This window comes from Dendronephthya gigantea, unplaced genomic scaffold (assembly GCF_004324835.1).
Source record: "Dendronephthya gigantea isolate DGI-Jeju-01 unplaced genomic scaffold, DenGig_1.0 000032F, whole genome shotgun sequence".
Taxonomy (NCBI): domain Eukaryota; kingdom Metazoa; phylum Cnidaria; class Anthozoa; order Malacalcyonacea; family Nephtheidae; genus Dendronephthya; species Dendronephthya gigantea.
Window position 1 is genome coordinate 2,117,573 of NW_021163042.1, and position 25,079 is coordinate 2,142,651.

At 35.8% G+C, this 25,079-nt stretch overlaps 5 protein-coding genes across 7 annotated transcripts; 4 read left to right on the top strand and 1 right to left on the bottom strand.

The window, feature by feature from the left end:
• The first annotated feature begins 47 nt into the window (after nucleotides 1–47).
• On the top strand, nucleotides 48–3,325 carry LOC114524804 (26S proteasome non-ATPase regulatory subunit 9-like). The gene is made up of 7 exons (XM_028545988.1): nucleotides 48–230; nucleotides 332–434; nucleotides 785–901; nucleotides 1,078–1,151; nucleotides 1,269–1,370; nucleotides 1,538–1,626; nucleotides 1,853–3,325. Exons 1-7 carry the CDS (start codon nucleotides 66–68, stop codon nucleotides 1,890–1,892), a joined length of 690 nt encoding a protein of 229 aa, XP_028401789.1. The 5' UTR covers nucleotides 48–65; the 3' UTR covers nucleotides 1,893–3,325.
• On the bottom strand, nucleotides 2,220–3,140 carry LOC114524979 (melanocortin receptor 5-like). The gene has a single exon (XM_028546237.1). The coding sequence runs from the start codon at nucleotides 3,138–3,140 to the stop codon at nucleotides 2,220–2,222; it is 921 nt and encodes a 306-aa protein (XP_028402038.1).
• Nucleotides 3,326–3,960: 635 nt separating the features above from the next.
• On the top strand, nucleotides 3,961–11,967 carry LOC114524816 (hepatocyte growth factor receptor-like). Its single transcript, XM_028546005.1, has 16 exons — nucleotides 3,961–4,230; nucleotides 5,937–6,311; nucleotides 6,571–6,699; nucleotides 6,935–7,084; nucleotides 7,392–7,502; nucleotides 7,592–7,604; nucleotides 7,730–7,778; nucleotides 8,060–8,456; nucleotides 8,760–8,870; nucleotides 9,092–9,282; nucleotides 9,784–9,906; nucleotides 10,170–10,240; nucleotides 10,332–10,372; nucleotides 10,709–10,805; nucleotides 11,092–11,191; nucleotides 11,583–11,967. Exons 1-16 carry the CDS (start codon nucleotides 4,104–4,106, stop codon nucleotides 11,688–11,690), a joined length of 2,193 nt encoding a protein of 730 aa, XP_028401806.1. The 5' UTR covers nucleotides 3,961–4,103; the 3' UTR covers nucleotides 11,691–11,967.
• A 615-nt stretch (nucleotides 11,968–12,582) lies between these two features.
• Nucleotides 12,583–14,471, top strand: LOC114524921. Its single transcript, XM_028546151.1, has 3 exons — nucleotides 12,583–12,689; nucleotides 13,372–13,773; nucleotides 13,950–14,471. Exons 1-3 carry the CDS (start codon nucleotides 12,626–12,628, stop codon nucleotides 14,255–14,257), a joined length of 774 nt encoding a protein of 257 aa, XP_028401952.1. The 5' UTR covers nucleotides 12,583–12,625; the 3' UTR covers nucleotides 14,258–14,471.
• A 195-nt stretch (nucleotides 14,472–14,666) lies between these two features.
• Nucleotides 14,667–25,079, top strand: LOC114524866. Of its 3 annotated transcripts, none has more exons than XM_028546070.1 (8): nucleotides 14,667–14,755; nucleotides 15,044–15,166; nucleotides 15,819–15,907; nucleotides 22,802–23,158; nucleotides 23,751–23,798; nucleotides 23,998–24,018; nucleotides 24,098–24,118; nucleotides 24,676–25,079. In XM_028546070.1, exons 3-8 carry the CDS (start codon nucleotides 15,832–15,834, stop codon nucleotides 24,786–24,788), a joined length of 636 nt encoding a protein of 211 aa, XP_028401871.1. In that variant the 5' UTR covers nucleotides 14,667–14,755; nucleotides 15,044–15,166; nucleotides 15,819–15,831; the 3' UTR covers nucleotides 24,789–25,079. The 3 variants fall into 3 exon arrangements, with proteins under 3 accessions (XP_028401871.1, XP_028401870.1, XP_028401872.1); XM_028546069.1 differs by lacking the exon at nucleotides 14,667–14,755 and adding an exon at nucleotides 14,880–14,952; XM_028546071.1 differs by lacking the exons at nucleotides 14,667–14,755; nucleotides 15,044–15,166; nucleotides 15,819–15,907 and adding an exon at nucleotides 17,235–17,310.

Genomic DNA, 25,079 nt, shown 5'->3' on the forward strand with positions numbered 1-25,079 from the left:
CAGGACTTGTATTTACTAGAGAAATTTGGGATGAACTTTACTGTCTGTGGCTGATAAAAATAGAAATGTTGTTGTTTTTCTGTGTTTTCGAGCCTGCGAATCAAGGCCAGCGTACAAAGTACAAGATGGCGGACGAAGTGGCTGAAAAAATGAAAAGAGTTCAAAATTTGATCGAGAAAAAGAATGCGATTGAGGGGGAAATAAAAGAATTGCACGAAGTTCTTGAATCAGTAAGTCATATATCTTGATTAATATTTTTCAGAATCAATTTAAAGACCACATAAATTGTGATTATTGTATCTTGTTTCACGATTTTGAATCTTCCACACAGCAAGGTGGCGTAGGTATGAAAGGCAATTTAGTTGACAATGAAGATTATCCTCGACAAGATATTGATGTGTATGCTGTTCGCTTTGCAAGAAATCGTATAATATGTAAGTGTAAAATTTTCTTTGGCTCAATTATCTTGGGCTGAAGTGGGGAGTAGTCCGAGTAGAAAAGCACCTGGGACGCGGTGTCACCAAGATTTGTAAAATATTAATTCTGTTAATCAAAACACATTGGGATACATTAAGTTGCCAAGGAGAAGCCTGATTGCAGACTAAAAATAGCTAGCAATTGAGGAAATGATTTTAGGAAGTTGTTATACTCCATTTGAAGCAAAGTTGTTGGAAGATGCTGCCACACTGCTCCCTGGTTATATGGAGACACACATACAGTATAACTCTAGAATTTGTCATATTTTAAAAAAGATATTTAGACCGGTTATCATTTGGCATTATAGGCTTACAAAATGACCACAAAGCTCTTATGAGTGAGATTGAGGAGGGACTTCATAATGTTCATGCTGCGGCAAGAGAAAAAAAGTTACAGGACAGTCATTCACAATTGGCTAATGCTGGTAAAGTCATGTGCATAAGCTTGTTGATAGACTTTTTGTTCAATGCTTTCACTGGATTACACAAACCTAAGCAATTTTTAAAAGTATCTAATGTGAAATTTTAGCTTTGATGACAACAACATAATAATGTTGTGTAACACAGCTTTTTTCAAAAAGTGAATGTTTATACCTTTTAGCACCAGGTGAAGAATCAGTAACACCTTTTCTCTATGTTGATCAGATATCACCAAGGTCACCAGCTGAACAAGCAGTAAGTGAACATTCTTGGCAGTTTTAAATGTACTTCACACTGAATAGATTGAAAACTTTGAAGTAATATAGTATACTGTATTCCAACAAACAAATAGTTATAATGTATATTTTTTAGGGTCTTTGTGTTGGTGATCAAGTTATTAAATTTGGTTCCATAAATTCTGAAAATTTTCAAAATATGCAAGCCATTGGAAGTGTTGTTCAGCATTCTAAAGGAGTAGGTGGTTATCAAATCCATTTATTCACTACTCTTCTTATCACACTTGAGTATTATAATTACATTATATTATTATGACGGCCATGTTTCTGGTGTTGAATCTTTTCTGGGCATATATTCAAAAGTTAGATCATGTTAATGAATCAACAATTTCAATCATTTTATAGCAATCAATTTCTGTTGTCGTTAAACGAGTTGAAAATATCCAACGCCTGAATTTGATTCCTAATGAATGGTCTGGTAGAGGATTATTGGGGTAAATATTCAATTGATTATTTAGCATAATCTTTTAACATGATTTTTTAATATATATATATAATATTGATACAAAGTTACTTGTTAATGCAAAATGTTGCTTTGCAAAACAATGGATCCAACAAGGTTTTTAAGGGTGTTTCTGGTGATCGCCATGTGCGAACCTGTAAAATCTATCACTGCTTGGAACATGTCAATAAAATCAAGACTTTTATTGTATGTTTCAGATGCAATATCATCACACTAGATAATAGCAGGCCAAGATAGTTCGCCCAAACCGAATGCCAGTTTACAGATTATAAACAGGAAGGACACAAAATTGCATCCCACTGACGATTCTGTCGGTCAGTATAATTCTACAACAAAACAGCATATGGCGAACGAAATAACTTGCAGTTGTCAATCGGTGCCAGCTTATTTTACACAGGAGAATCAAGTCGCGTCCTGTCCACAAATGTTTTCGAAACTCGCTCGACGAGGCTGCGGTAAACTTTCCGGTGCAGGTTACTGTAGTTGTTTCAACTTGAAACATTTGGTGTTTTCACCAAAAATGCTAATAAATGTCTACATGGAATGCAAAACGTTCAACTTTAATTAACACGCTGTTGTCCCAAATCGCGCAGGTCTTCCTGGCACATCCAAGCTATATTGTGACACGTTATGATTTTGTTCTACTGCAAAATTTCTTTTCACATACAGCCTAAGAAAGGTTTTGCGATAGTTTGGCAAACGCATGACGTAGATTAGAGGATTAACAGCGAAATTAATGTAGTACAGTGAATTGAAAACGATTAAAATGATCTTTTCTTCGAGGCTTCTGAATAGAAGTAGTTGGTGAAATATCGAGGCGGGTATCATGCAGACTGCAACAACACATGCCACGAGAATAATTGTATTGAGAAATCGTTTTTCCTGTAGGATCCGTATTTCTTGAGCTCGATTCTCAATGCCAATGGCAGCGGAGTTTTGGAGGCGAATGTTGCGTGATTGCCTCTTTAGATTGTAACCAGTGAAAGCGCATACAGCAATTGTAAAAAAATTGAGTATAAAGCCTACGACACTTGCAGCGATGAGATCATATTTTTTGTTTCCAAAAATTAAAAACTTCGACGGTAAAACAGCTGATATTAACCAAATGCACGCTAGCCACAGTGATGTCACTTTACCGGTCATGAAATTACGATGTCGTATGGGATATGTTATCATGAAATAGCGGTCGATTGACACAGATACGATGGTCACAGCTGACGAACCTAATGCAAGAGATAATAGTATCTCTGCTAACAATCGATGTGATCTCAGTGCCCCAAACCGATAGCAAAAAGCTATCAAGCACACAGAAAGATCCGCTACTTCTAGGTTAGCCATAAGATACGTTTTTGAATTTTTGAAACATTTTAAGGGATCTTTGATGAATCCATTCAAAAGAAATATGTGTGAAATCGCTCCAAAAAAACAGATGATGAGATAGGGTATGTTGGTATATTCAAATTCAACAAAAAAATCCTCTCCCATTGTCACTTGCACTATGAAAGTTATAAACTCCAACTGATATCGTCTAAGCCAGATGCCTTTTTTGAGAATATATAACGAATTTTAATTAGATTTAAATGTACGGTGTAATAGTGTACTTTGATGTGCGTTATGACTATATATAATAATATACATTATTAATGTAATATATTTTTGACAGTTATTGCGATAAACATGCAGATGAAAATTAATGTGACAGAAAAATGGTTTATGCATGTGCAAACAATTATATATATATATATATATATATATATATAATATATATAATATATATATATTATATATATATATAGTATTAAGAGAAAGTATTAAGATTAAAGTTGCTTACTGATATAATATCGAAGGAACCCCTAATTTTTGGAACCGACTTGACCCGACTCGATTTACTCCTCTAAAGTTTTTAAATATAACATATATAAAGATTTAAACTTTTATGTGGGTATGCAAAAAGCGTATAAGGGCCGCTTTTCACTGTCGCGTTTTTTGCACACACGTAAAAGTCTAAATGCTGAATAAATTGAAAGAACTTATTTTAGTACGCATTTCAGGGTTGACCCATAGATGTTAGAATAATAAAAATTTAAAAGCGTTCAAACTTTTACGTGCGTATATATAATATACGTCCAAAAAAACGCGATAGTGGAAAGCAGCCCGAAGTGAAGATATTCCCAATATTCTACGCAAAAGGTTGGGCAATTGTCTGATATGTCGTCGCATTTAATTCCTATTAACTTATATTTCGCCCTGGAAAATTGTTTATATTTCTTTATATATGAAATAATGAATGATTGTTCTAAGAAATTCTCTAGCTTCCAGGAAATGACTACGTTGGTTATGCATGGCGACACTTTTGCTCTGGTGTAATCGTCAAGGCTTTAACTATTTACTACAGAGTACAGTATCACAAATGTACTATTTTGACCGCGGGTGCAGCAAATTGGTAATATGTATTTTGCTCCATGTTTGCGATATGTCCGCACTATCTCATTTTCTGATTTCTATTTGACGAAGTGCGAAGTACTTGCTTTTGCTTTCCTATTTACCAATGCAAACACACTCACTTACGCTGCTGGTAAGTGTATATCATTTCCGATATAGCTTTTCTTTACATCCAAATACGAGTATTTAATACCCATTCCTTTACCTATGTTATATATTTGGACTGAAATTTGTTAAATTCTAACGTTTCGATCTCGTATAACCAACAATGTACTGCAAAAAAATCGAAAGTCGGGGTAAACTGGTAAAGTGCACAACTGATAATATATTTACATTATCAATTAGTGTACTGACTGTTTATAGATTGAAGGTGGGTTTGTCGAGTGCTTGAATTGCGCATAACTTCATTCAAGTACTCGTGAACTCGTGATTACTTTCACAATATACAGGCATGCAATATAACTGGGTCATGGTTAGCGTTGGTATAGTGCATGAGTACGCTGTACGCGTCGTGCTCTGTTGTGATATTAAACAACCGGCCATTGTCTTGAAATTTTGTATAGTCTCCCATTGCTGTCGCGTATACAGCCTTTCTCCCGCTATAGTATAGTTTCGCTTTAATACTCATCAAGGTTCAGCGTGGCTTAACGTGGTGGCGTAATTAAACCACGGAAGTCCGCAATTCCAGGAAGACCCGAAAAGCATCGCTATTTTTTATCCGTCTGCAAGCAATGCAATTGAAAAACCGCTAATCTCTTGTTTTCGAAGCAAACACTGTGTTATAGTGCTAGACACGTCGCATAGCACCGTCGCTCAAATACTGATTTTCGCAAGATAATAACATGGTAAGTTCGAGTGGCTTGTCCGCCATTGTTTTCAGTAGCCACCTGATTTCCGCAGAATAAAAGCGGCTGGGAGACTGAGTATGCAGTGTTTATTATTATTATGTAATGTTACGGAAAAGTTGCAATCAGTTGCAATTAACCAATTATAGCCCCTGTTTGGGCTTTTAGATTATTTGGACGGTATTCATACCGGCCTTAGGGACCTACTTACTATAGGAACATTACTCAATAGAGAATTTTGACTTAATTGGTTTCAATGTGAATTTGGATTTATTGATGTTGGACCTAATGGACGTCGGACTCCCCAAAATGATATTTCTTTTAGTACTATATTCTCTATCTAATTTTAGGGATATTTTGGTTTCCGAAAATACGATAATTTTTATTATTCACATTAGTTATAAAAGATTTTTTATCTGTAATATTGATGGATGCTGCAGTACCACAGAATATACCTATCAGCAGGGGCGAGTTGTTCAAAGCTAGGTTAGCGCTAGCCCTCGGTTAAATTTTAATCCAGTTTTTTTAGTTTGTGTGCTTCTGAACCACTGTTCGTTTCGAAACTTTAAAAAATATTACTTCTCTCGGTCCAGAAAATATTTATGAAAAAAGATATTCAACTTTGTAAAGATTTGCTTTAACCCAGGGTTAAGCTAACCGGCTTTTGAACAACCGGCCAAGGACAACTCCATCGTTCTTTGCGTGACTCAGCAAGTATGTAAATGGAAGCCACTGCATTATTAAAAACGGGGCTGTTGGCAGGGGGGTGATTCGTCCCATGATTCATCACTCAGCAAGTACCGTTTAATAATGGAAGCAATCACTCCCCTGCCCATATTGAAAATGGCGCTGTTGGCAGGGGGTAATTGCCTCCATTTACGGTACTTGCTGAGTGACGAACCATTTACGCAAAAACAATGGAGTTGTCTCTCTGACTGATAGGTATTATGTGGCCGTAATATCCATACTGATGTACAAAATATTCATACATTAGGCGGATGTGATGGAATTGCAAAAAACTCAGTGAATAAAAAGGCCCCACCCAAGGACTATCAGGTAGTCGAAGGTTCTCGTGCTACCCTCGAATGGGAATACTGCAAGAAACAAATTGATTCGGTATCAGGAATTATTATATCTCGAAAGAATCAAATAAAACCGTATTTGTTAGCCATGGATGTGACGGGAAAAATATATTATTACAAAGCGAACCGCAGTCGTCATAACGTATCCTGGAGCAAAGAAAACGGATCGATAGTGTTTTCAATAATGAATATCTCGATGGCCGATGGGGGGCATTACACTTTGGAAATAAGAAGAGTTGGATACGCTGATTTTCAAAACACAGTAAACGTGATTGTCCATAGAGCAGGTTCACTTCCACTATTATACTATGCTATATGGATTGTTTAGAGTTCGTTCGAATTTATTCTTTACAGATATTTCGTACCTGGATTCCGTATACACACAATGATGACAGGAATTGTAATGTCTGCAATTGAGTGCATTAACTGCATTGTTGTTGATCAGAGCCAGATTTGAAATCTTGTGTTTATTATTCACATTTTAATTGCTATATTGGCATATAGTATATATAGTGCAGGAATTAAACTTCATTTTTTTGCGAATAGAGAAACCAAATTGGTATCCGTCAAAGTCAACAAGCATATTAAAGGATATCACAAAAACGAGCGTGTTTCTTAACTTATATATAACACCAACATCTATGAACGTTTCATATCGTACAAGCGGATCAAAAGGTAAATAGAAATCTTCTTAATATAAAGTCTATGATATAAAGTAGTCATGAGTCGATCGTTTAGTGAAGTATATATTAATTGTCATCCATGCACTGCAGCGGTTGACACAAATCTGTCAACGGCGATCATAAGCCATCATCAACGCTCATGCACTAATAGTTGAATATAGATATACCTATGGACAGACGTGGTATGTCAAAAAGGCATAAATAATTCCATTTTTTTTCGTTTACAGAAACTTCATTTACGCATTATCCCTCAACTGTTGCAACGACAATAACACACAAGGTTTTAAGAAACATTGTGTCAACTACAAAACGTCAAGAAAATGGCTCGTCAGAAAACAGGCATCATATAACAATTTCAAGGAAAAGTTCAGTTAAAGGTGTAGTAATTTAATCACCGATTTAAAGACCTATAACACCATCTAGAAAGCGCATGCATGCATGCACAGTATACTGTCGGAGAAAGACTGATTAAAAACGGTGTAAGAGCATGCATCCTAGAATGAGTAAAACTGCGGTGGTTAGGAAATTTCATGAAGACCTCTCTTTCAAAGGTAGCTCAATAACACGTGATGCATGCAGTGAGCTTGCTTAAATTCTAAATTCTGAAGTAACGTCTAGTACGAGAGTCGAGACCATTAGTGAATCAGTTATTCTTATGTATATGTACACGTCTTTATATGCTAGATAAAGAAGAGTATGATGACATCGTGCTTATAGTGATATATATACTGGCTGGAATCGCGACAATGATGTTGTTTTCAGTAATGATCGCACTTCGTATTAAGCTGCAAAAACGTGAGTTTTGAGTTTTGCAAAAAAACGCGTCTTACATGCGATCGTCTCTCCGTGCAATATAAAATTTTATTTATTTTCAATTGCTGTAGGTCGAAAAGAAAGGTAACTTATAATATAATTAGATGTTTGCATTTTACGATAGCCGCGGTGGTTAATTTTCAATTGTATGCAGGTATATAACAATGTTATTAATAGCTAATTATACATCTTTATATATCTCTGAATAGAAGCAATGCAAGGCGGGAATTTCTTACAGATATTAATGCAAATATTCAAGTAAGTTCATAGTATGATAAAACCAGCTCTCCTCTCCATCGAGTCATCATGACCAGCGATACAGATACTGGTACTGGGCAACTTGTAAAACAGCCCATGCAGACTTCCCATGCAGGCACAGTATCGCACTCGCTCGTTACTGAGGCGGTTAGGCCTCAGACAGTGATGTATATAGATAAAACGTATAAATCCGTGATAGACATGTTAACACATGTAGTGTACTTATACCAGCTGTAGTGACAGTATATAGTTGACAACAAAAGTATTTTTAAATTTTACAGTCACCAAGTGCAAATATCACGAATCACCGAGAGAGAGATGAGGCGAGAATTGAGCTGGATGATAGCTTCAGTGTCTCGAGCATGAGTGGCTTTTCTTACAGAGATTCACTGGGACTTAACGACGCCAGTGAAGAAGAACCCTTTTCTGCTATAACATTTGGCATTAGGCAACCAGGGGCATCTCTAGTGTGTCACGATTTTCCAACAACGCCCACACACGAGATTATAGAACAAGATGCAAGTTGTCCTCTTCTCCCCAAGCGGAAGAACTACGAGGTACAACGAGAATTCATTTCAGATTTGAAAATAATCGGACAAGGAGCTTTTGGTCTTGTTGCAAGGGCAAATATGCTGCTTAAAAATGAATTGTGCGTCGTCGCTGTCAAAATGTTGAAAGGTGTGCGATATATACTTTATTACTTATAATAATGACCATTTTTCGTTGTTATCACCAACACCGGGTAACTATTTGGCACGAAAAAAATCGTTTCAGTGGTACAAAATGCCGTATGCTAGCCAGTGCATAAGCGGCAGAACAATAGCGGTCGGAAGTCCACAAAATAATGCATTTGGTTTATAGCGTCTGTGTAAATATATCATTCTCTGACAATACACACGCACACCAGTATAGAATATAGTGCTCCAGTGTTGTCGAAGAAAACGGCTGAATGAGAATGGTGTAATTTCCCAATTTCAACAGAGTTTGCGTCGAACGAGGACAGAAGAGATTTGATCTCAGAATGTCAGTTGATGAGAAGTTTGGAGTATCACAAAAATGTTGTGCAACTTTTGGGATTTGTGCTACAATCAGGTACAGTAAAATGCTTTGTGAGTCTCAAGGAAAAAATTGAACATGCCTTTCAGTATTAGATTCACTCTCTGCTGATTGGCTAAAAAAGGTAGTAATTTAGAATCTTTCAAACGATTTTCGAGTATAAGTAAGAAATCGTATACGAGATACAACTTAAAGAATCTGCCTGAAAATTTATGTTAATGATTGGTACATTCATGATGAAACCTTCATTTTCGCAGAACCAATATGGGTTGTAACTGAATACGCCGCTCATGGTGACCTACTCGGATTTCTAAGAAAGTGTCGCGGAATCCAGGACTCGGTTTATCATGGTGTAGATACCTATTGCGGCTCCAGTCTCACACAAAAGCAGTTACTCAATATGGCGAAGGATATAGCTTGTGGAATGGCACATTTGTCACGAAACGACGTGAGTGAACCAAGCACTTCGCATTGGTTTTATATGGTTGTTACAAGCGTCGAAGCTAGCGCGATAATTGCGGGGGGGGGGGCATATATATTTATATATTCTGTTACTACACCAAGATGGCGCGTGATGGCATTTTGATGACCGAGGTCAATGTCAAAAGTGAAATTGTCTACCTCAAATCGTCTCACATCTCACGTCAGTCAGGAATGCATCTATTTGTTAAGGCAGTTTGCATGCTATTCACTTTTACTACAGTATTAGCTTGTTTTTCTTATTGAATTAAATGTCAGTGAGGCTGGATTTCCACTTGCAGAGAAATAGTTCGCTAGCGAAATATTTGCATATTTTCTTTTGAAATAAAAGGAGTCAAGTTTAACTAATTTATTTATTCTGTCAAAATTCACTTCGCTAAAATACTTCGCTAACTATTTCTCTGCAAGTGGAAATCCACACTAATGTACTCATGCAGAACATTGCACTAGACTTTCCCTTACTGTTTAGATAATTCATCGGGACCTGGCTGCAAGGAATGTTCTTGTGGATGAAAATATTAGCTGCAAGATAACAGATTTTGGAATGGCGAGAGACATAAAAACCACAAGTTATTACAGAGTGAAGAACAGGGTAAAATACCTGTAATTTTCTGTCGACCATGGTTGATAAAATATGAATAAAACGCAGATATAAATATATGCAGGCACGTGGGGATATGGGATTATATTCGGATCAGTTATTATTTCTTCTGTTGGGCAAAAGACCATACCTGACTTGGATGGGAAGTTACGAAATAGTATATCTATGTCCCTAGTTGTCATACAAACAACTGTAGTCTGTATGGAGTATCGACTACATATTCCAAAAAATTCAATCATGTTTTTAAATTTCAGGGACGAATTCCCTTAAAATGGACTGCCATTGAAGCTATTCTTGATGAAAGATATACTACGATGAGTGATGTGTGAGCCATTGTGTTTTACAATTTTCATTTAACAAGACTGATTGTACACCATCAATAACAGTAATTAAAGGAAACAATATCTTTATTAAAGGTGGAGTTATGGAGTTGTTCTTTATGAAATTGTGACAATTGGTGAGTCTGATATTGTGATAAGTTCGAGAATAACGAGAGAAACTAACAGAAAAAATTCTATATATATAGATATATAGATATTTTCTGATTAGAAATATTTAATACATAATATTTAGGAATAATTAGTATTTAAACGTGTATTTTAGAACTCAACAGTACATAGGGTACGTAGATTTTTTACACTCCTTATTTAGAGTCATGACCAATAGTTTGCATGTAATTTAATGACCACTCGTAAAATTGGAAAATACTATAGCTATATCTCTAGCTATAATATATTACCAGTATATACTTACAAACATCATTTTTACATGGACATACATTTTGATTGACAAGGACGATCACCTTACCCTCGTCTGGGACCAGGGGAAATTTTGCGAAGATTAAAGAGAGGCTGGAGGATGGAAAGACCAGAGCATGTTAATATTGATTTGTGAGTTCTTAAGACTTTATTTTCCTTACTGAGTTACTGTGCATGATTATAAAATTGTATGGCAAATGAGCATCTACCAGTGCTTGGTCCATATTAAGAAGCCACGGTCTGATAGTTTCCGGCACATGCAGTACAAACCTCACGCTCGGTCAATAAAATTAACCAGTTAATACTGATATACAGATATAGTATATTCCGAAGGCAACTTGCACTATAACAGATATGAGATATCGTTATCATTTATTATAAAGATATTAAGTATCGACTTTTGTAACTATATATTTAGATACAATGTGATGCTTACCTGTTGGGCAGCGAATTCTGAAGAACGTCCGTCATTCCTTAGCCTTTCAGCGATCTTTAGCTCTTTACTTGGGAATGAAAGTGTAAGAAACGACAATACTCTACCAGTGCATAAGACATGTTTCTTAATAAATTAGCTTACGGTGCATGGCGGTGGTTTGCTTGACAAAATTATTTAACTTATATTAGTTATATAGTGATCTTGAAGGACTGAAGTTAAGGAACGTAAAGTTGCCTTCGAAGTAATTTATCTCATTTTGTCCGACACCGCCCGTCGCTAACGCGTCGTACTTCCCAAAGAACCCAAATAAATTATTTTACCAAAACGGCGAAAAACCCTAACTATATTATTAGTTAACGCCAACTACACGATTAAATTTTAGGCAATTCGAGCTGTCACTATAGTTAAACTGTAGTCTGTAGATAAAATACTCATGCTATGGACTCAGGTATATGGTTGTCTTTTCGTTGCAGGAATACATCAACATGAAAGGATGCAGATATCAAATGTTCGAGACACTAGAAAGTAGCTCTGAGTCTGAGGCAAGCACTGGGTCTCTGAGCAATGAACTTTCAACATAATGAAGTACGTTTTATCACAGCTTAATTTCTGATTTGGAGAGCAACTTGCAAATGCTGTCCAGATCTTGATTCTATAGACCTAGAACATTTTGCCAACAGCATAAATGCATAATGCGATGCATTAGTGGCGACAGTGTAGTTATAGCCTGACGATTTAGTCCTGTCTGCCAGACGTTTGTTCAGCCGAAATCTAAACTGATAAAGATAATTTTGAGCATATTACGCATTTCCGAAAGCAATATATCAATTATGAGTGTATATGTATACGGTTATTTGATATCCGGTGCATGTCGAATTGTCTGATTCGTTTTTCTATTAGTACATACACCGCATTTATTGTTTTGCTTAAGCTTTGCTTGGAATCCTTCATCTCGACGTGACACTTATGTTACAATGACAATGACATATTTGCACCGAGAATCCGCCTTCCAGGAATCAAATTATATTCAAATATTTTAAAATGAAGTCTAGGCCGGATGTTGAACTACATAGACTTCCGAATGTTGGAAGTGTGGAATTTCGTTTTATATTTTCCAGCGCAATTTTTGATAGAATTTGTGTTACGGCATTTTTTCTATATATATACATATATGCAACGTGTCTTTATACGGTGGTCGCTAATGATGTTTAGGCCATCCAATTGGCTTATAGCCGAAGATGCAAATCATGCAATGTGCATGGACCGTATTAATAAAATTTTGTTTTAAAATATCGAAATAATTGAAACTGAGATTGTGTTTTTTCACATTAGTGATATACGAGCTAGTACTAATGTTAGAAAAAACATAATTATGACCATAGGCATACCTTTTATATACATAATACATGATAGGCAAATTCCCAGAATTTGGCGCTGAATTAGTTTTAAATTTGCTTGTAGAAACAGATTTTGATTTCAAGCAGTTGCAAGTTTTTAGATTAAAAGACTCAGAGTAATGTTTCCCAAAAATCTGTGGCTGTTTAATTTCCTTTGTCTTGTTTCGTCTGTTTGTCATGCCGGTAAGTATACTCTTATGTATAGAATATCAGAATGGCTTGCATTTTAATAAATACGTTGTTATTAATCTGGATTTGCGAAGGAGACCTGTTCAAGCTGATAATGTAACTCTATGTAATGCTTAATTTGGAAACCTTTACAGGGAATAAAACATTCTTCAAAAGCTGATTAGAGCAGGCTTTTTGTGCCTGTTTCATTTTTATATCACGGTCGTTAATATATTACGATCATCCCATGCTCTGCTATATATATAGTGCTAAAGTGATCAGTTCGACTACGTCTACACTCGCTAACTATGATTCGTTTTAGTGTCGGCATTCGTAAATATTTGGAAAATGAACACTGACAAAATGCGAGGATTTCTTATTTCAATTTTTGGTTTACATACTTTACAACTGCCTTATTTCACATGGATCCTTCATTTCGAGGTTCAACTGATTGTAGTAGTAATCGCGAAGGTCAATAATAAACATTTCCAAGTATTAGAGATTGATGTTTACGTCGATAGCAAATATACTTTGGGGGAGGGGGAGGGGAGTGTTGAAATTTTGGTATTCAGCTTCCCAGGTATGTATTATTTTCAAAACAGTTTTTTTGGTAATTTGTAGTGGAATTATTGATTTTTTCTCTATGTTTGACTCTTAGGAGTATTATCAAGCAATTTAAATTGATGTGTTAATTTAGGAGATTGTAACGGAACAAAAGAAAGTGAAAAGATCACGGAAACACAATCCAGATATCTCCATGTTGTGCCCGGTAGTCGGGTAGTTATCACATGGAAATGGTGTGTTGCGATAAATAGCTCAATTACAGGCGTAGTCATTTACAGAGTAACTCGTGTTAACTCACGAGTAGTTACGAATCAAGTGGTATTGTCAATGGATCTGTTAAAGAAAATATATTATCTCAAAGACAATTCAAGGCATGAACTCTCCAGCATAGTGAATCAGACAAGTTTTCAAGAAATAGCAGTTTTTATTATCCACAACGTAAGCAAAGTGGATAGTGGTGAATACAGTTTACATGTTCGAAGACTGGGATACAGTGATCTACACAATGAAATCAAAATAATTGTAATTACTGGCGGTAGGTTAAAATTTTCATTCCTGGCAAATCAACAAAGTTTCTGTTTAAAGTTTATGAAAGAAATAAAATGCTATCAGACTATGGAGTAATTGATCACATTATGTATGCCAAAATATCAGATTGGCATGGGCATGTGAATTTTCGATTTGAAAACAAAAATCTTTTTTCTAATCTAGACCCAACAAATGGAATTCCTTCCACTGCATTCGGAAAACACACAACGAAATTGGTGTCAACTAATGATAGAAAAGAAGATCTTCAGTCCAGCGTGCGAAAGGATAAAGCCAAAGGCATTGGTATCGTACCAATGGTTATAGTAATATTTGCAGTGCTCCTCGTCTGTTTAGCGGTACTGGCCGTGCTTCTAAAATTGAGGATGAGTGGAGGTCAAGCATGCAGAGGCTGTTTTCGATCAAATGAGAGACGATTTAACGGCGTATCCGATGATCCATCTTATGCCACCCTTGTAAAAGCAGAGTTTTAATTTTACCTCGCATCTTAGCACGTAAAAATAAACCGTAAAGATTAAGGTATATGGGTAGCTGGTAACACGTCGCGTGGCTATATTAGAGCTAAAACTACGCCTGCATGGGTCGTATAACGTAAGTTTATCAATGATACAGCCAACTTAACAAATGCTGTCCGGTTTCAGTACAAAAACAAAGATTTATTGTAAAAAAAATTGTAGTATATATAAATGGTACAAAACAATACAATATCAAAAGTTCTATAAATGCGAGTTCTCGATACCTTACTTGAGGTTTTATGTTAAGGCTATAAGTATATTTGTGTAAAAGTAAGCTAAATCGTCAGTGACCCTCTTTCACCCTCCAGAGATCATATTTCTTATATAAATACCGGAAATTCTAATATCCCACACCCAATGACGATATGTGGATGACTGCCACGGAATAATCGGAATTGACGAAATTATTTGCCTGATTTGTTGTTTTAGTTTCATTTGTCTCATCAGTATATATAGGTAAGAATATTTAATCTAAATTGAGCCATTTGGCACGTCATATATGTATGCCTGAATTTTAATATAGATACAGAATTTGCACTGTCAGCAAGATGATGTTAAACGTTTCCGCTTAACGTCGTTGCTACCGCTGACTGGATTAAGACAGCATATTATAGCTAGCTTATAATATTATATACCAAAGCTAGGAATGAATGGTATGTATATATTCACTCTCGTATAGGTATAGACCCAGCCATAAAATAATTCATTCTTAACATTTTGAATTACAGCGTATTGATTTTATAGGTTGATTAGTCATCATATGGCTATGGATTTGCTACGGAGCATTTAACGATATCTCTAGAGACAGAGTGACGAAGCATTTTGCGACTAGAGACAGAGTGTTAGGTAGAATAAAATATATTGAAGGTATGTTTACGCAGCAATAGAGTAGTAGTCATTTTCGCAACTTATATACCATTGAGAGTTTTGTAATTCGATTTTTATTCATTTTACTTCAGAATCATACGCAAACGGAGTTTCATATTACCGCGCAATTAATTATTATTCGAATGAGAATGCATGCAGTCGACTCTCAGAATGAAAACCTTCACTTTTTCTATAAATAAAAGTACCATATTCGAAACATACGAAATATATATGTTCACATCAAAAACTATTCTTTCCACACTATTTCGGCTTTTGTGGTTTTCCAACTTTTCAAGTAATCTTTACTCTTTATATATTCATTACGATACAGATTATTTGCCTTATACTTATAGTTTTTTTTAATGTTTGCTTTGCTAAAATTGCGGCGGTGAGCTCTATAAAAGATCGCGTCTCATTTTGCTTTCAATACGATGCAGATTATTTGCCTTATACTTATAGTTTTTTTTTAAAGTTGCTTTGCTAAAATTGCGTGAGCTCTAGTCTAGAACATCCCGTCTCATTTTGTTTGTCCACAAGTCGTGCAAATTTTCGAAAGTTATCAAAATATTGATTTAGATATTTCGCTATACTCTGGAAATAGCTTATTGCCGGAGTCAGAAAACTATAAATGATGCTCGTTCTACCTTTATAGGACGGAGTGCAAAATGGCCGAAAAAGTAATACTAGGCGTACTTGGTTTATACATACTGACGGGATGTGTCAGTGGAGTAACAAATAAAGGTAAATGTGGTGATAAAATTACGATAGCAAAATCGATTTTGTGAGGTTATACTACAGGGTGTCCCAAAAAAACGAAAACTATTGAAATCACCCATAACAATGTAATTGTTAGAGTTTGAATGCCTAAGCACTCTGTTGGGACCCACAAGTGTGTAAATGTTTGCCATAAGCATTTTTATGCATGCATATGATGCAGTAAAATTTGCTCGTACGCGAAAATGATATTTATTAAGCCTGGTTCACACTTGTCGTAAGAATCTGGGATTCCCTTTGTCTGAGGTCACTGATGCGCAAGATCCTTTGTCTATCGGAAAATAACACAATGGATCCACGATTCTTATATAGGAGCTAGTGTGAATCAGGCTTTAACAATATTTAAATGTGCATCTCAATCACCATGACCTTCGACATGTCCCCTTTCTGTAGCAACACAAAGCATTTAACATTTTACTGAGTTGCATTAAATCCCCATGGGCTAAAGTTCGTGCACACGGCATTCAAATTTTAACAATGAGTGATTTCAATAGTTTTCAGTTTTTTTGGGACACCCTGTATAGGTTAAGCACTAGACAGGCTCGTGCCGAAGTAGGGGGGGGGACCTCAAGTTCGTTGCAGTGTTCTGAAAAAGTCAAGCTGACTCGAAGTAAAAAAAACTCGCTCGGCTCCCTCCTCGAACCCGTGAGAGTCAATTGCATGAAATTAGAAATTTTTAAATTCTAAATACTGAAATCTTTCTAAACATACCATGCTATTTTCTTAATATCTACACAAATAACACAACAAATCCAAATACAGGATCATGCGTTGCACAGTAAATGCACACACTTCAATTTATTCATATACATGCACTAAAACGTCTCTTCTTAGCCTTTGCCCTTTGACGCCATTCTTCGTCATTCTTCAAAGTGCAAACTCTTCTTTCTATTTTGTAAGCTCCTGTTGCATGATAATTAACAGCCATGCATGGCCCATGTGACAGCCAACTATGCACGACTAATATGTATTGCACACACATTCTTAACTTATGTTAATATTTCCCGAATCCCATGTGCCTAAAAACTATTTCATACACTGTACCCATGCATTTAGCTATCTTTTGTTTTGAGTCATGAACTGGAACGTAAATAGTGTTGCTCAAAGGCAAGAACTGAAAATAAATCCGCTTGTAGTCGAACTCGCTTGTGCAGACGAAAATGGTCACTTGTAGAATGAGAAAACTTGACAAGTTTCATATGGAATTGAAATATAGTTTTATGGCACATACATGAACTTAGGAATTCGAATGTGATTCAGTCAAGAAGAAGACCACCCTGGATATATTTCCGTACAACAGATTGGGTGTGTTTCATAATATTTCAGTGTGAGATTTGCGCGCATGGAGTATAAATGGACTTGCTGTGCAGGTAAATACGATATAGCAGCGAGTTTCACTTACAATTTTGATTTTTAACCTACATTTCTTATATTTTGAGATTCAATTTGGACTCTAGTTATATATCGCATCACTGCATGCTTGTGTTTTGCCCATTGATATAGAACAAAAATTACCTAAATATAAACAACCGGTTAGTGATAGTGATTATGTGTTCCACCTCAATTAAACTTTATTGGTCATATTCTTGTGAAATCTAACAATGCATGATTAGTATTGGCGTATCCTTGCTATCTTAAGAGTCTTTCAAACTACTTCAGTCGTTACGTTGACCATAGAGTATAGTAAAAAAATGGGAGACTTAAACTAGTAAAACCTCAGCTGTCCGAGAGGTTGCAATCATCCCGGCAATTACCATCATTCCGATGCTAAATTTCGTGACCAAGACGCTAGTTGTTCTGCTGCTGTCGGAACATGTTTCTTTCGAGTCGGAGCAAGACTTCTTGCCAGGTTTAGATTTCGTGACCGGGACATTGGTGGGAATGAGCTTCGTTCTAGGTTTAGATTTCGTGACCGGGACATTGGTGGGAATGAGCTTCGTTCCAGGTTTAAATTTCGTGACCGGAACATTAGTTGGTATGAGCTTCGTTCCAGGTTTAAGTTTTGTGACCGGGACATTGGTGGGAATGAATTTTGTTGCAGGATTAAATTTCGTGACCGGGACACTAATTGTACTGTTGGGGGTGTAATTGTTACATTTATCAGTATTGCAACATGCTCCAGTGCAGGTTTTTACCCCTTGCAATCTAGCTGCGACACATGCTTTTTTGATATCGGGACACGGATTAATCCCACGAATAGGATTGGCACAGTCTCTTTCAGTAACAATCACGTCATTCGGCGGTTGAGTGTAGATGGAAGTGTAACAGTAACCTGCTTTACAATCTATTGTGTCATTCAGGTTGCACACTTGTTCTGATTTTGGCTGTTCCGAAGTGTATCTACATACATTGCATATCAGAGAACGCCCTAAAGAATAAGAAGTTATCAGTTCACGTGTCATGCATGAATTTATTTACTGATTGCGTAGATTGTTGATTTGTTTCCGCAAATTTGAAACGTTTCTCACCTAAAGCTGAGATAGAGATCACAACTCCCAGAGAGATCAAAATTTTGTTTAACATGCTGTAGTTGTTTCTTCCGTCAAAAGTAATCTAAAGTCAAACGATTAAACACTGTTTGAATAGTGCATGTTCAAATTTAAAACTTTGGCCGCAAGCTAAAAATTATTGAAAGTTCAATAAAGTCGAGAGAAATTAAATATCGTATCGCACAGTGAAGGTAACAACGTACTTGATCTCAGTAATTCAGTAGGCGACTTGTATAGGGCAATATGCTAGATAACTGCCACGCTTTGAAAAAGTATAATGTATGTTTCTAAAAAAATTAAATTTTACCTGATAGTTTTACCAAACTTGGTAGTTATGTTCCTTTATTGAACAGGTGCCAGTAATAAATGATAAGTCTTCAGTTGTTCTATCTCATTTATGTTAAATTTTGTGCTTCGAAACATGATTTCCTATTGGGTAAAGAGGAATCATACGACTGCTTACTTCAATATTATTGACACTCGCATGCTAATTTCTTCGAATGGTGACGTTATGAATACAAAGATAGTAATATCACACCACCTAGTACAGTACTGAAAGAATTTTTGCATCATACAGAAAGGTGTTCTTATTTGATGGTTAAAAACCGGAAAAAAATAGAGCTGTTGTAGACTTACACGGGTGATTTGCATACTTAAAATACTCACTTGAGTACTTAATGCACCGCTTATGGATACAAAGATGATTCAGAACACAAGCCCGTGGGATAAAACTTACACACATTACTTCTCAGGTGACATTATGCCTCAAATAACTAAATTTATTTCCATGATTGAAATCAACAACTCGCCTGCATGACATATAATACTATTGGCTAAAAAATAGGGAGAAGCTGTTCATGACACTTACAAAGAGCACGTCTTTAAAAGGTGCACATTCAGCAAACGCGAGGCACAGAACGACAAACGACATATAACTTCCTATCTCTTTTGAGGGTAATTAAGTTCTACAAATCCAGCAGCTATAACTACCACACAATTTGTGTAACTTTCGTTGTTTATGGAGGGTTGGGGTGCATGTGATGTGCATGGTATATAGACCAACTCAACATAATGAAGCATGAGAAACGCCTACGTAGGCCTTTTCATACGCCTACTGCTACGACCACGTTTTCAGTAAAAATGTGAATACAATATATATAGCAAGGCCCCAGTGGCATAACGATAACAATAGGGAAGGGATGTTTTGTTGCATATTTGGTGTTTACTGAAAATTGATGTGTTTTTTTTACCATTAACAAAGCATTTTACCAAAATTATAATCATTGTGAATTATTTTTTTTTTGGGGGGGGGGTGCGTCACCTAAACGCCCCCCCAGTTGCCACACCCCTGTCTACAGCCAGATTAAGAGTTTGCCATCACAATATATTAGAATTTTTTTAAAGACGTAACCATGCACGCTACTCTTGGTTATATCGATTATAGCCTAACGCTGTCAAAATTCAGACCACTTACACACAGGTTTTTCAGTAAATTTATTGTAATATACATGGTTTTTAAAGAAGCTATAGTGTTATATAATTATTGAGCATTACAAAAGTATCGCACATTATACGAGTGGATTATGAATAATATTAGTGTATTCTTGCATTCTTGCCGTATGTTATAAGTTTAATTAAGCTACTTATTTTCGACTCCAGTCAAAATACAGAAAGTCTTATTTTCAGAAAGTTATGCAAATATCAGTCCAACAATCAACATCATACAGAGGCTAAATTTTGTGGTCGGGACGCTGGTTGCACTGCTATCTGGCTGGTTACATTTATCGGTCTTGCAACACGTCCCAGCGCAGGCTTTTACGCCTTGCATTTTAGCTGCGTCACATGCTTTTTTGATATCGGGACACGGATTAATTCCACGAACAGGATTGGCACAGTTTCGATCAGTAACAATCACGTCATTCGGTTGAGTGTAGATGGTAGTGTAACAGTAACCTGCTTTACAATCTATTGTGTTATTCAGGTTGCACACTTGTTCTGATTTTGGCTGTTCCGAAGTGTATTTACATACATTGCATATCAGAGAACGTCCTAAAAAATAAGAAGTTGCCAATTCTTAAATTTACTAATTTCCTGCATGATTGCGTAAAATTTGAAACGTCTCTCACCTAAAGCTGACATAGCGACCACAACTCCCAGAGTGATCACAATTTTGTTCAACATTCTTTAGTTGTTCTTTCTTTCAAAACTAGATTTAATTTGAAAAAATATGAAACAATTAAACCCCAAGTGATGCCAACCTCGCGTACCTAGGATCGGTGATGCTTAAATCTGAAGGTTTCCTAGTTTTCTAATTTAACCGTGAAAGTGCGTAAGTCAAAAATACGGTTTAGTACCATTTTAGCCTTTTGGTTTTGCTGTTGCTGATAACGCAGGTGGAATATTCGTTTGATGCTTTTCTGTTGTCACCGCGCACTAGCTATTTTAGACCATAACGACCGCATTTCCAACAACTCAGATATGATATATTCTGCATGTAATACATGCAGTGTTAAGGTGACAGTGTTATGAAAGTATATTGAACATTTGAACTTACCTGGCTATTTTCTAATAAGCAACTTTAAACCGTAATTGAAAGAATGCAGTAATAACTGATAAATCATCGGCTGTAATGCATAACTTATATATCTCCGTATCCGAGAACCTGTTGTTATTGGACAATTGCAAGAATCATACCACTAGTCCACTATAGCATAATTGGCACTTGAAGTACTTTAACTAATGCAATGTATATCGATTTCCGTTCTCTGAATCTCGATATCACGCCACCTAGTAAAGAAAGAAAGAGGATAATTAGCCTTTCTCACGATCACGAATATCCGCCATTTTTGGGGTACCTTCAATTTTCTTAAATACGTTTAAATAATAATAGCAATGTAAGAAGCATTTTTTAGAGTCCATAGACCATTTGAACAATAAATTAAGTCTAAAATTAAAGACAGCCTTGACAAGGTCTTGCGCTCACAATTAAAAAAAAGTACCCCAAAGATTGCGGCGCATTCTCATCATGAGAAAGGCTAATTATAACAGCATTAACTTACATGATACTTATATAAAAAGTGCTGATTGCTTCAACAAATGCATTCCATTTCAACAAAATATCGGCGAAATATCTTAACATATTAATATCTTTTTTTAGAGTCAGCTAACAGCACATACATCAGTGTGCCAAGTACATGCTTTAGTCGTTTTAGAGCTTTCTAGAGAGTTTTAGAGTTTTTTAGTTTTATGGTAGAATAAAAATTAACTTCGGTACTAATAATTCTTTGTTTTCGGACGTGCATGTATCGAAACCACTGCTCAAGTGAACTTAGCACGTGAATGTCTATGCTGTGAACTAGTATTAGAACAATCATATATTTCTACTTCAACACATTTCAATATTTCTAATTTTATGAATATGCAAATGATTTTTTTGTGGTACTACCTTAACCATGACCGTAATTTGCAGTTCTTTATCATTTATACAGTCGGTGATTTGCTGCTTTCAATTCTACTGCTGGTTATCAAGCAATTTTCAAATGAGGCCATTTTATTTTTTGAGGGAAGGAGGTGGGGAGGAAGTAAACAAGAATCATAGTTATCATACCACTGGTTTCACTTACTTCAACATAATTGACACTTGAGGTTCTTAAATCAATTCTAGTTTTTGTTCTCTAAATCGTTATGGTTACCAAGATAGCCAATAATGTCACGCAACCTATAGTGAAGTAATAATGCAAAAAATAACTTTTTCGATACATCATTATTATCAGGTGGTCGTTTCTAGGTGTAACGTCAAGTGGCGGATACGTGCAGAAAAAATTGAAACTACCTTAATCAAATAAAAATATATCAATGCAATGGCAAATTAAAGTTGTAGTGTCTTACCCTGCAGTTCCCCCACTCATGGTTTCCGCCAAACAGCTAATTACGAACAACAAACTCAAACTTAAAGCTTGGCATTTATGTTCTTCAACTCCAACATTAATAATTCATAATATTTATAATTCAACTATGACTATTCATATGTATAGTATATAACTCAGTAGGGTGAGCCCTGGAACAATATTTCGGTCAAGGCCGGTTTAACATTTGAGATTCAGCTGCATGATAGCGAAATGCATGGGGTGTATCTTAACTCATTTTATTTTGGAGTTAAAAAAAGTTACACTATTATTATATAGCTGGCTAAAAATTGCTTTAACTATATGAAAGAACGTTTGACATAAATAAAAAGTAGGGGTCATGGTTCCTTTTCTTTAGGTTAAAATAGTTTGAAGCAAAGGAGATTATTAAAGACGCTATACCATATTAGCATATATAGTAACGGAATTAACAATATAATTAATAATATTTTCTTTTTCTATTGCAGATAAACACCACGTTTTCTACAACCTCAATTTAACAAGTACAGTAACCCTGACAACAATAAATTACAATAATTGTAGCCACCCGGCAGTAAAATTGAATTTCCATCCACAAAATTCAACAAACCCTGTCGGCGAATTACTCTACAATGGACTAATAAACCCTGACAGGCTTGTAAGAAGAATTGATACAACTAAGTACGGATTTGAAAATTTTACGATCGTGCGAAATGCTACGCACATGCGCCTTCGCTTCATTGAAATGAATATATTGGCAAATGAACAGGAATTTTCCGTCGAAGAAATATGTGGAGTTGAAAATTTGAAAAAAGAATTTAAACATTTCATTAAATTTGAATTAGGTAAGAAACATTGTTCGCCTACAATATTCAACCATCGATTTTAGCTTAATGGTAATGAAAAATATTTCATAATGTATGGTTCTCATTATTATTCGCTGACAGTCGGCGATGTGTTTTTGGTTGCGGCTGATGAAGAAGGTTTATAGGCCACAAAACAACAGCATTTTATTGATTTATTCTTTAGTGATAATCAAAAATATGCATCGCCAACTGTCGGTGCGTAAGAAGTTAGGCTTAAAGAAGTTAGGAAGTTGTTGACTTTTAATTGTTTACCATGCATTCTTCGTTTAATTAACTAATAGCTTACCCTAATAGCTTACCTTAATTTAATGCATGCAATATTCATTATGTTCAAATATTCACAAGCAGTTTCAGTTTATTTCAGTCATATAGTGTCATAGTGTGCATACTTTTTAAAAGGCCATTTAGGGTTTAAAAGCGTCATACCATGCAGAGCCAAACGTTTGGAAACAGATGATACACGGCACATGAGAAAATTAAAAACGCATTTGACTCCGAGTGACGTTTGACTCACAAAAGAACCATTGCAGCTGGAAAAATACTTTAATCTGCGTTGCTTTCTTTCGTTTAGTTTCGTCTACTCAATCGCCGCCAACGACAACTACGTATTCCAACTCAGGTAAGTCCAGGACCGCTCAGCGAATTTTGTGGGCCCGGGGCAAAATTCTCTTTCAGGGCCCAAATTCTCGCGCAAAAAAAAACGTCACAAAAATACCACGCGGGCAAATACAACCTCTTACTCAGGATGCATTAAGGAATTCTTTGCATAGAAATGACCTGAATGAACTCGTCTAATGATTTTAATGTTTTATATTTAGTTACGACATCAAAACCGACCGGTACGATTTCATTTTATAGTTTTATCACCGGCTTAACGCATGATTTTTTATTCTAATGATTTTTATGTTTTATATTTAGTTACGACATCAAAACCGACTGGTAAGAATTCATTTTATAGTTTTTATCACTGGCTTAACATATAGAAAATTTAATAACTTACCGACATTAAAACAAACTATATGCTAAAAGACCCACCTTACGATTTCAGTTACGGTTACAAAAAGTCATGTACATGCATTAGCCTTAGCTTCTCCTATCCACACGCGAATTATGCAAAGTTCTGTCTATATAAATACTATAAACAAACTTGTACAATTTTTACAGTCAAGGATTTTTAAGCAATAAACTGTAAGTTTTCAAGAAGCCAAATTTCCGGTACACGGGGGCCAACTAGCCCGGATCTGGGACCGAATTTTATTTGCATGCACACCTGTCGTACTGAATGACCACTGAGTGACCACTGAGTGACATTCACAACTGTTATAAAAATAAGTAAAACAATATAAATGTTGCAAGTAAATATAAATGTTGTTAACAATTGCAAGCAATTTTAAAGGGACATAAAAATTATATCCGGTAGACAACGCTATCCAGGCTTCGTATAAGGATAATATATATATAGTTCTATAATATATGTCATGCATTTTTCACTTAAGAAAACAATCGGAAAGAGGATGGATTGTCTGCTGGTGCTATTGCTGGCATTATCGTGGCGAGTATAACATTCGTCGTCATTATTGTCATTATCATAATTAAATCGTTCTTCTAATCGTTCTCTAGTATAAATGTCAAATTCAATTAATGCTCATGTAAAATTATGCTCGTATAAAGTTAATGTACGTTCAACGAAGTCAACGCAAATGCACAGGTCAATGTTGCATATGACAAGACTTCCTTTTTTCAAGTTATCTTTTTTATGGTTTGGATGACTTCGACCTTGGCCAAAACGTGCGGGACGATGTTGGCCGCCGGGGGTGGAACCATACACAAAAGCTGTGCGTCTTCCCGAAGGCGCAACAATTATTTGTGAAAATAATTAGAGATCAACTTTAATAAGGAT

Bases quoted from the DNA above. Each gene is read 5' to 3' on its own strand.
- LOC114524921 (XM_028546151.1), top strand. From the start codon at position 12,626: ATGTTTCCCAAAAATCTGTGGCTGTTTAATTTCCTTTGTCTTGTTTCG. The intron at 12,690-13,371 runs GTAAGTATACTC...GTGTTAATTTAG, and splicing joins TTCGTCTGTTTGTCATGCCG to GAGATTGTAACGGAACAAAA. The intron at 13,774-13,949 runs GTAGGTTAAAAT...TTTCTAATCTAG, and splicing joins AATAATTGTAATTACTGGCG to ACCCAACAAATGGAATTCCT.
- LOC114524804 (XM_028545988.1), top strand. From the start codon at position 66: ATGTTGTTGTTTTTCTGTGTTTTCGAGCCTGCGAATCAAGGCCAGCGT. The intron at 1,371-1,537 runs GTAGGTGGTTAT...ATCATTTTATAG, and splicing joins TTGTTCAGCATTCTAAAGGA to CAATCAATTTCTGTTGTCGT. The intron at 1,627-1,852 runs GTAAATATTCAA...TGTATGTTTCAG, and splicing joins TCTGGTAGAGGATTATTGGG to ATGCAATATCATCACACTAG.
- LOC114524866 (XM_028546070.1), top strand. From the start codon at position 15,832: ATGGCCGAAAAAGTAATACTAGGCGTACTTGGTTTATACATACTGACG. The intron at 15,908-22,801 runs GTAAATGTGGTG...TTTCTATTGCAG, and splicing joins CAGTGGAGTAACAAATAAAG to ATAAACACCACGTTTTCTAC. The intron at 24,019-24,097 runs GTACGATTTCAT...TTTTATATTTAG, and splicing joins TACGACATCAAAACCGACCG to TTACGACATCAAAACCGACT.
- LOC114524979 (XM_028546237.1), bottom strand. From the start codon at position 3,140: ATGGGAGAGGATTTTTTTGTTGAATTTGAATATACCAACATACCCTAT.
- LOC114524816 (XM_028546005.1), top strand. From the start codon at position 4,104: ATGTATTTTGCTCCATGTTTGCGATATGTCCGCACTATCTCATTTTCT. The intron at 8,871-9,091 runs GTACAGTAAAAT...TCATTTTCGCAG, and splicing joins GGGATTTGTGCTACAATCAG to AACCAATATGGGTTGTAACT. The intron at 10,241-10,331 runs GTGAGCCATTGT...TCTTTATTAAAG, and splicing joins TATACTACGATGAGTGATGT to GTGGAGTTATGGAGTTGTTC.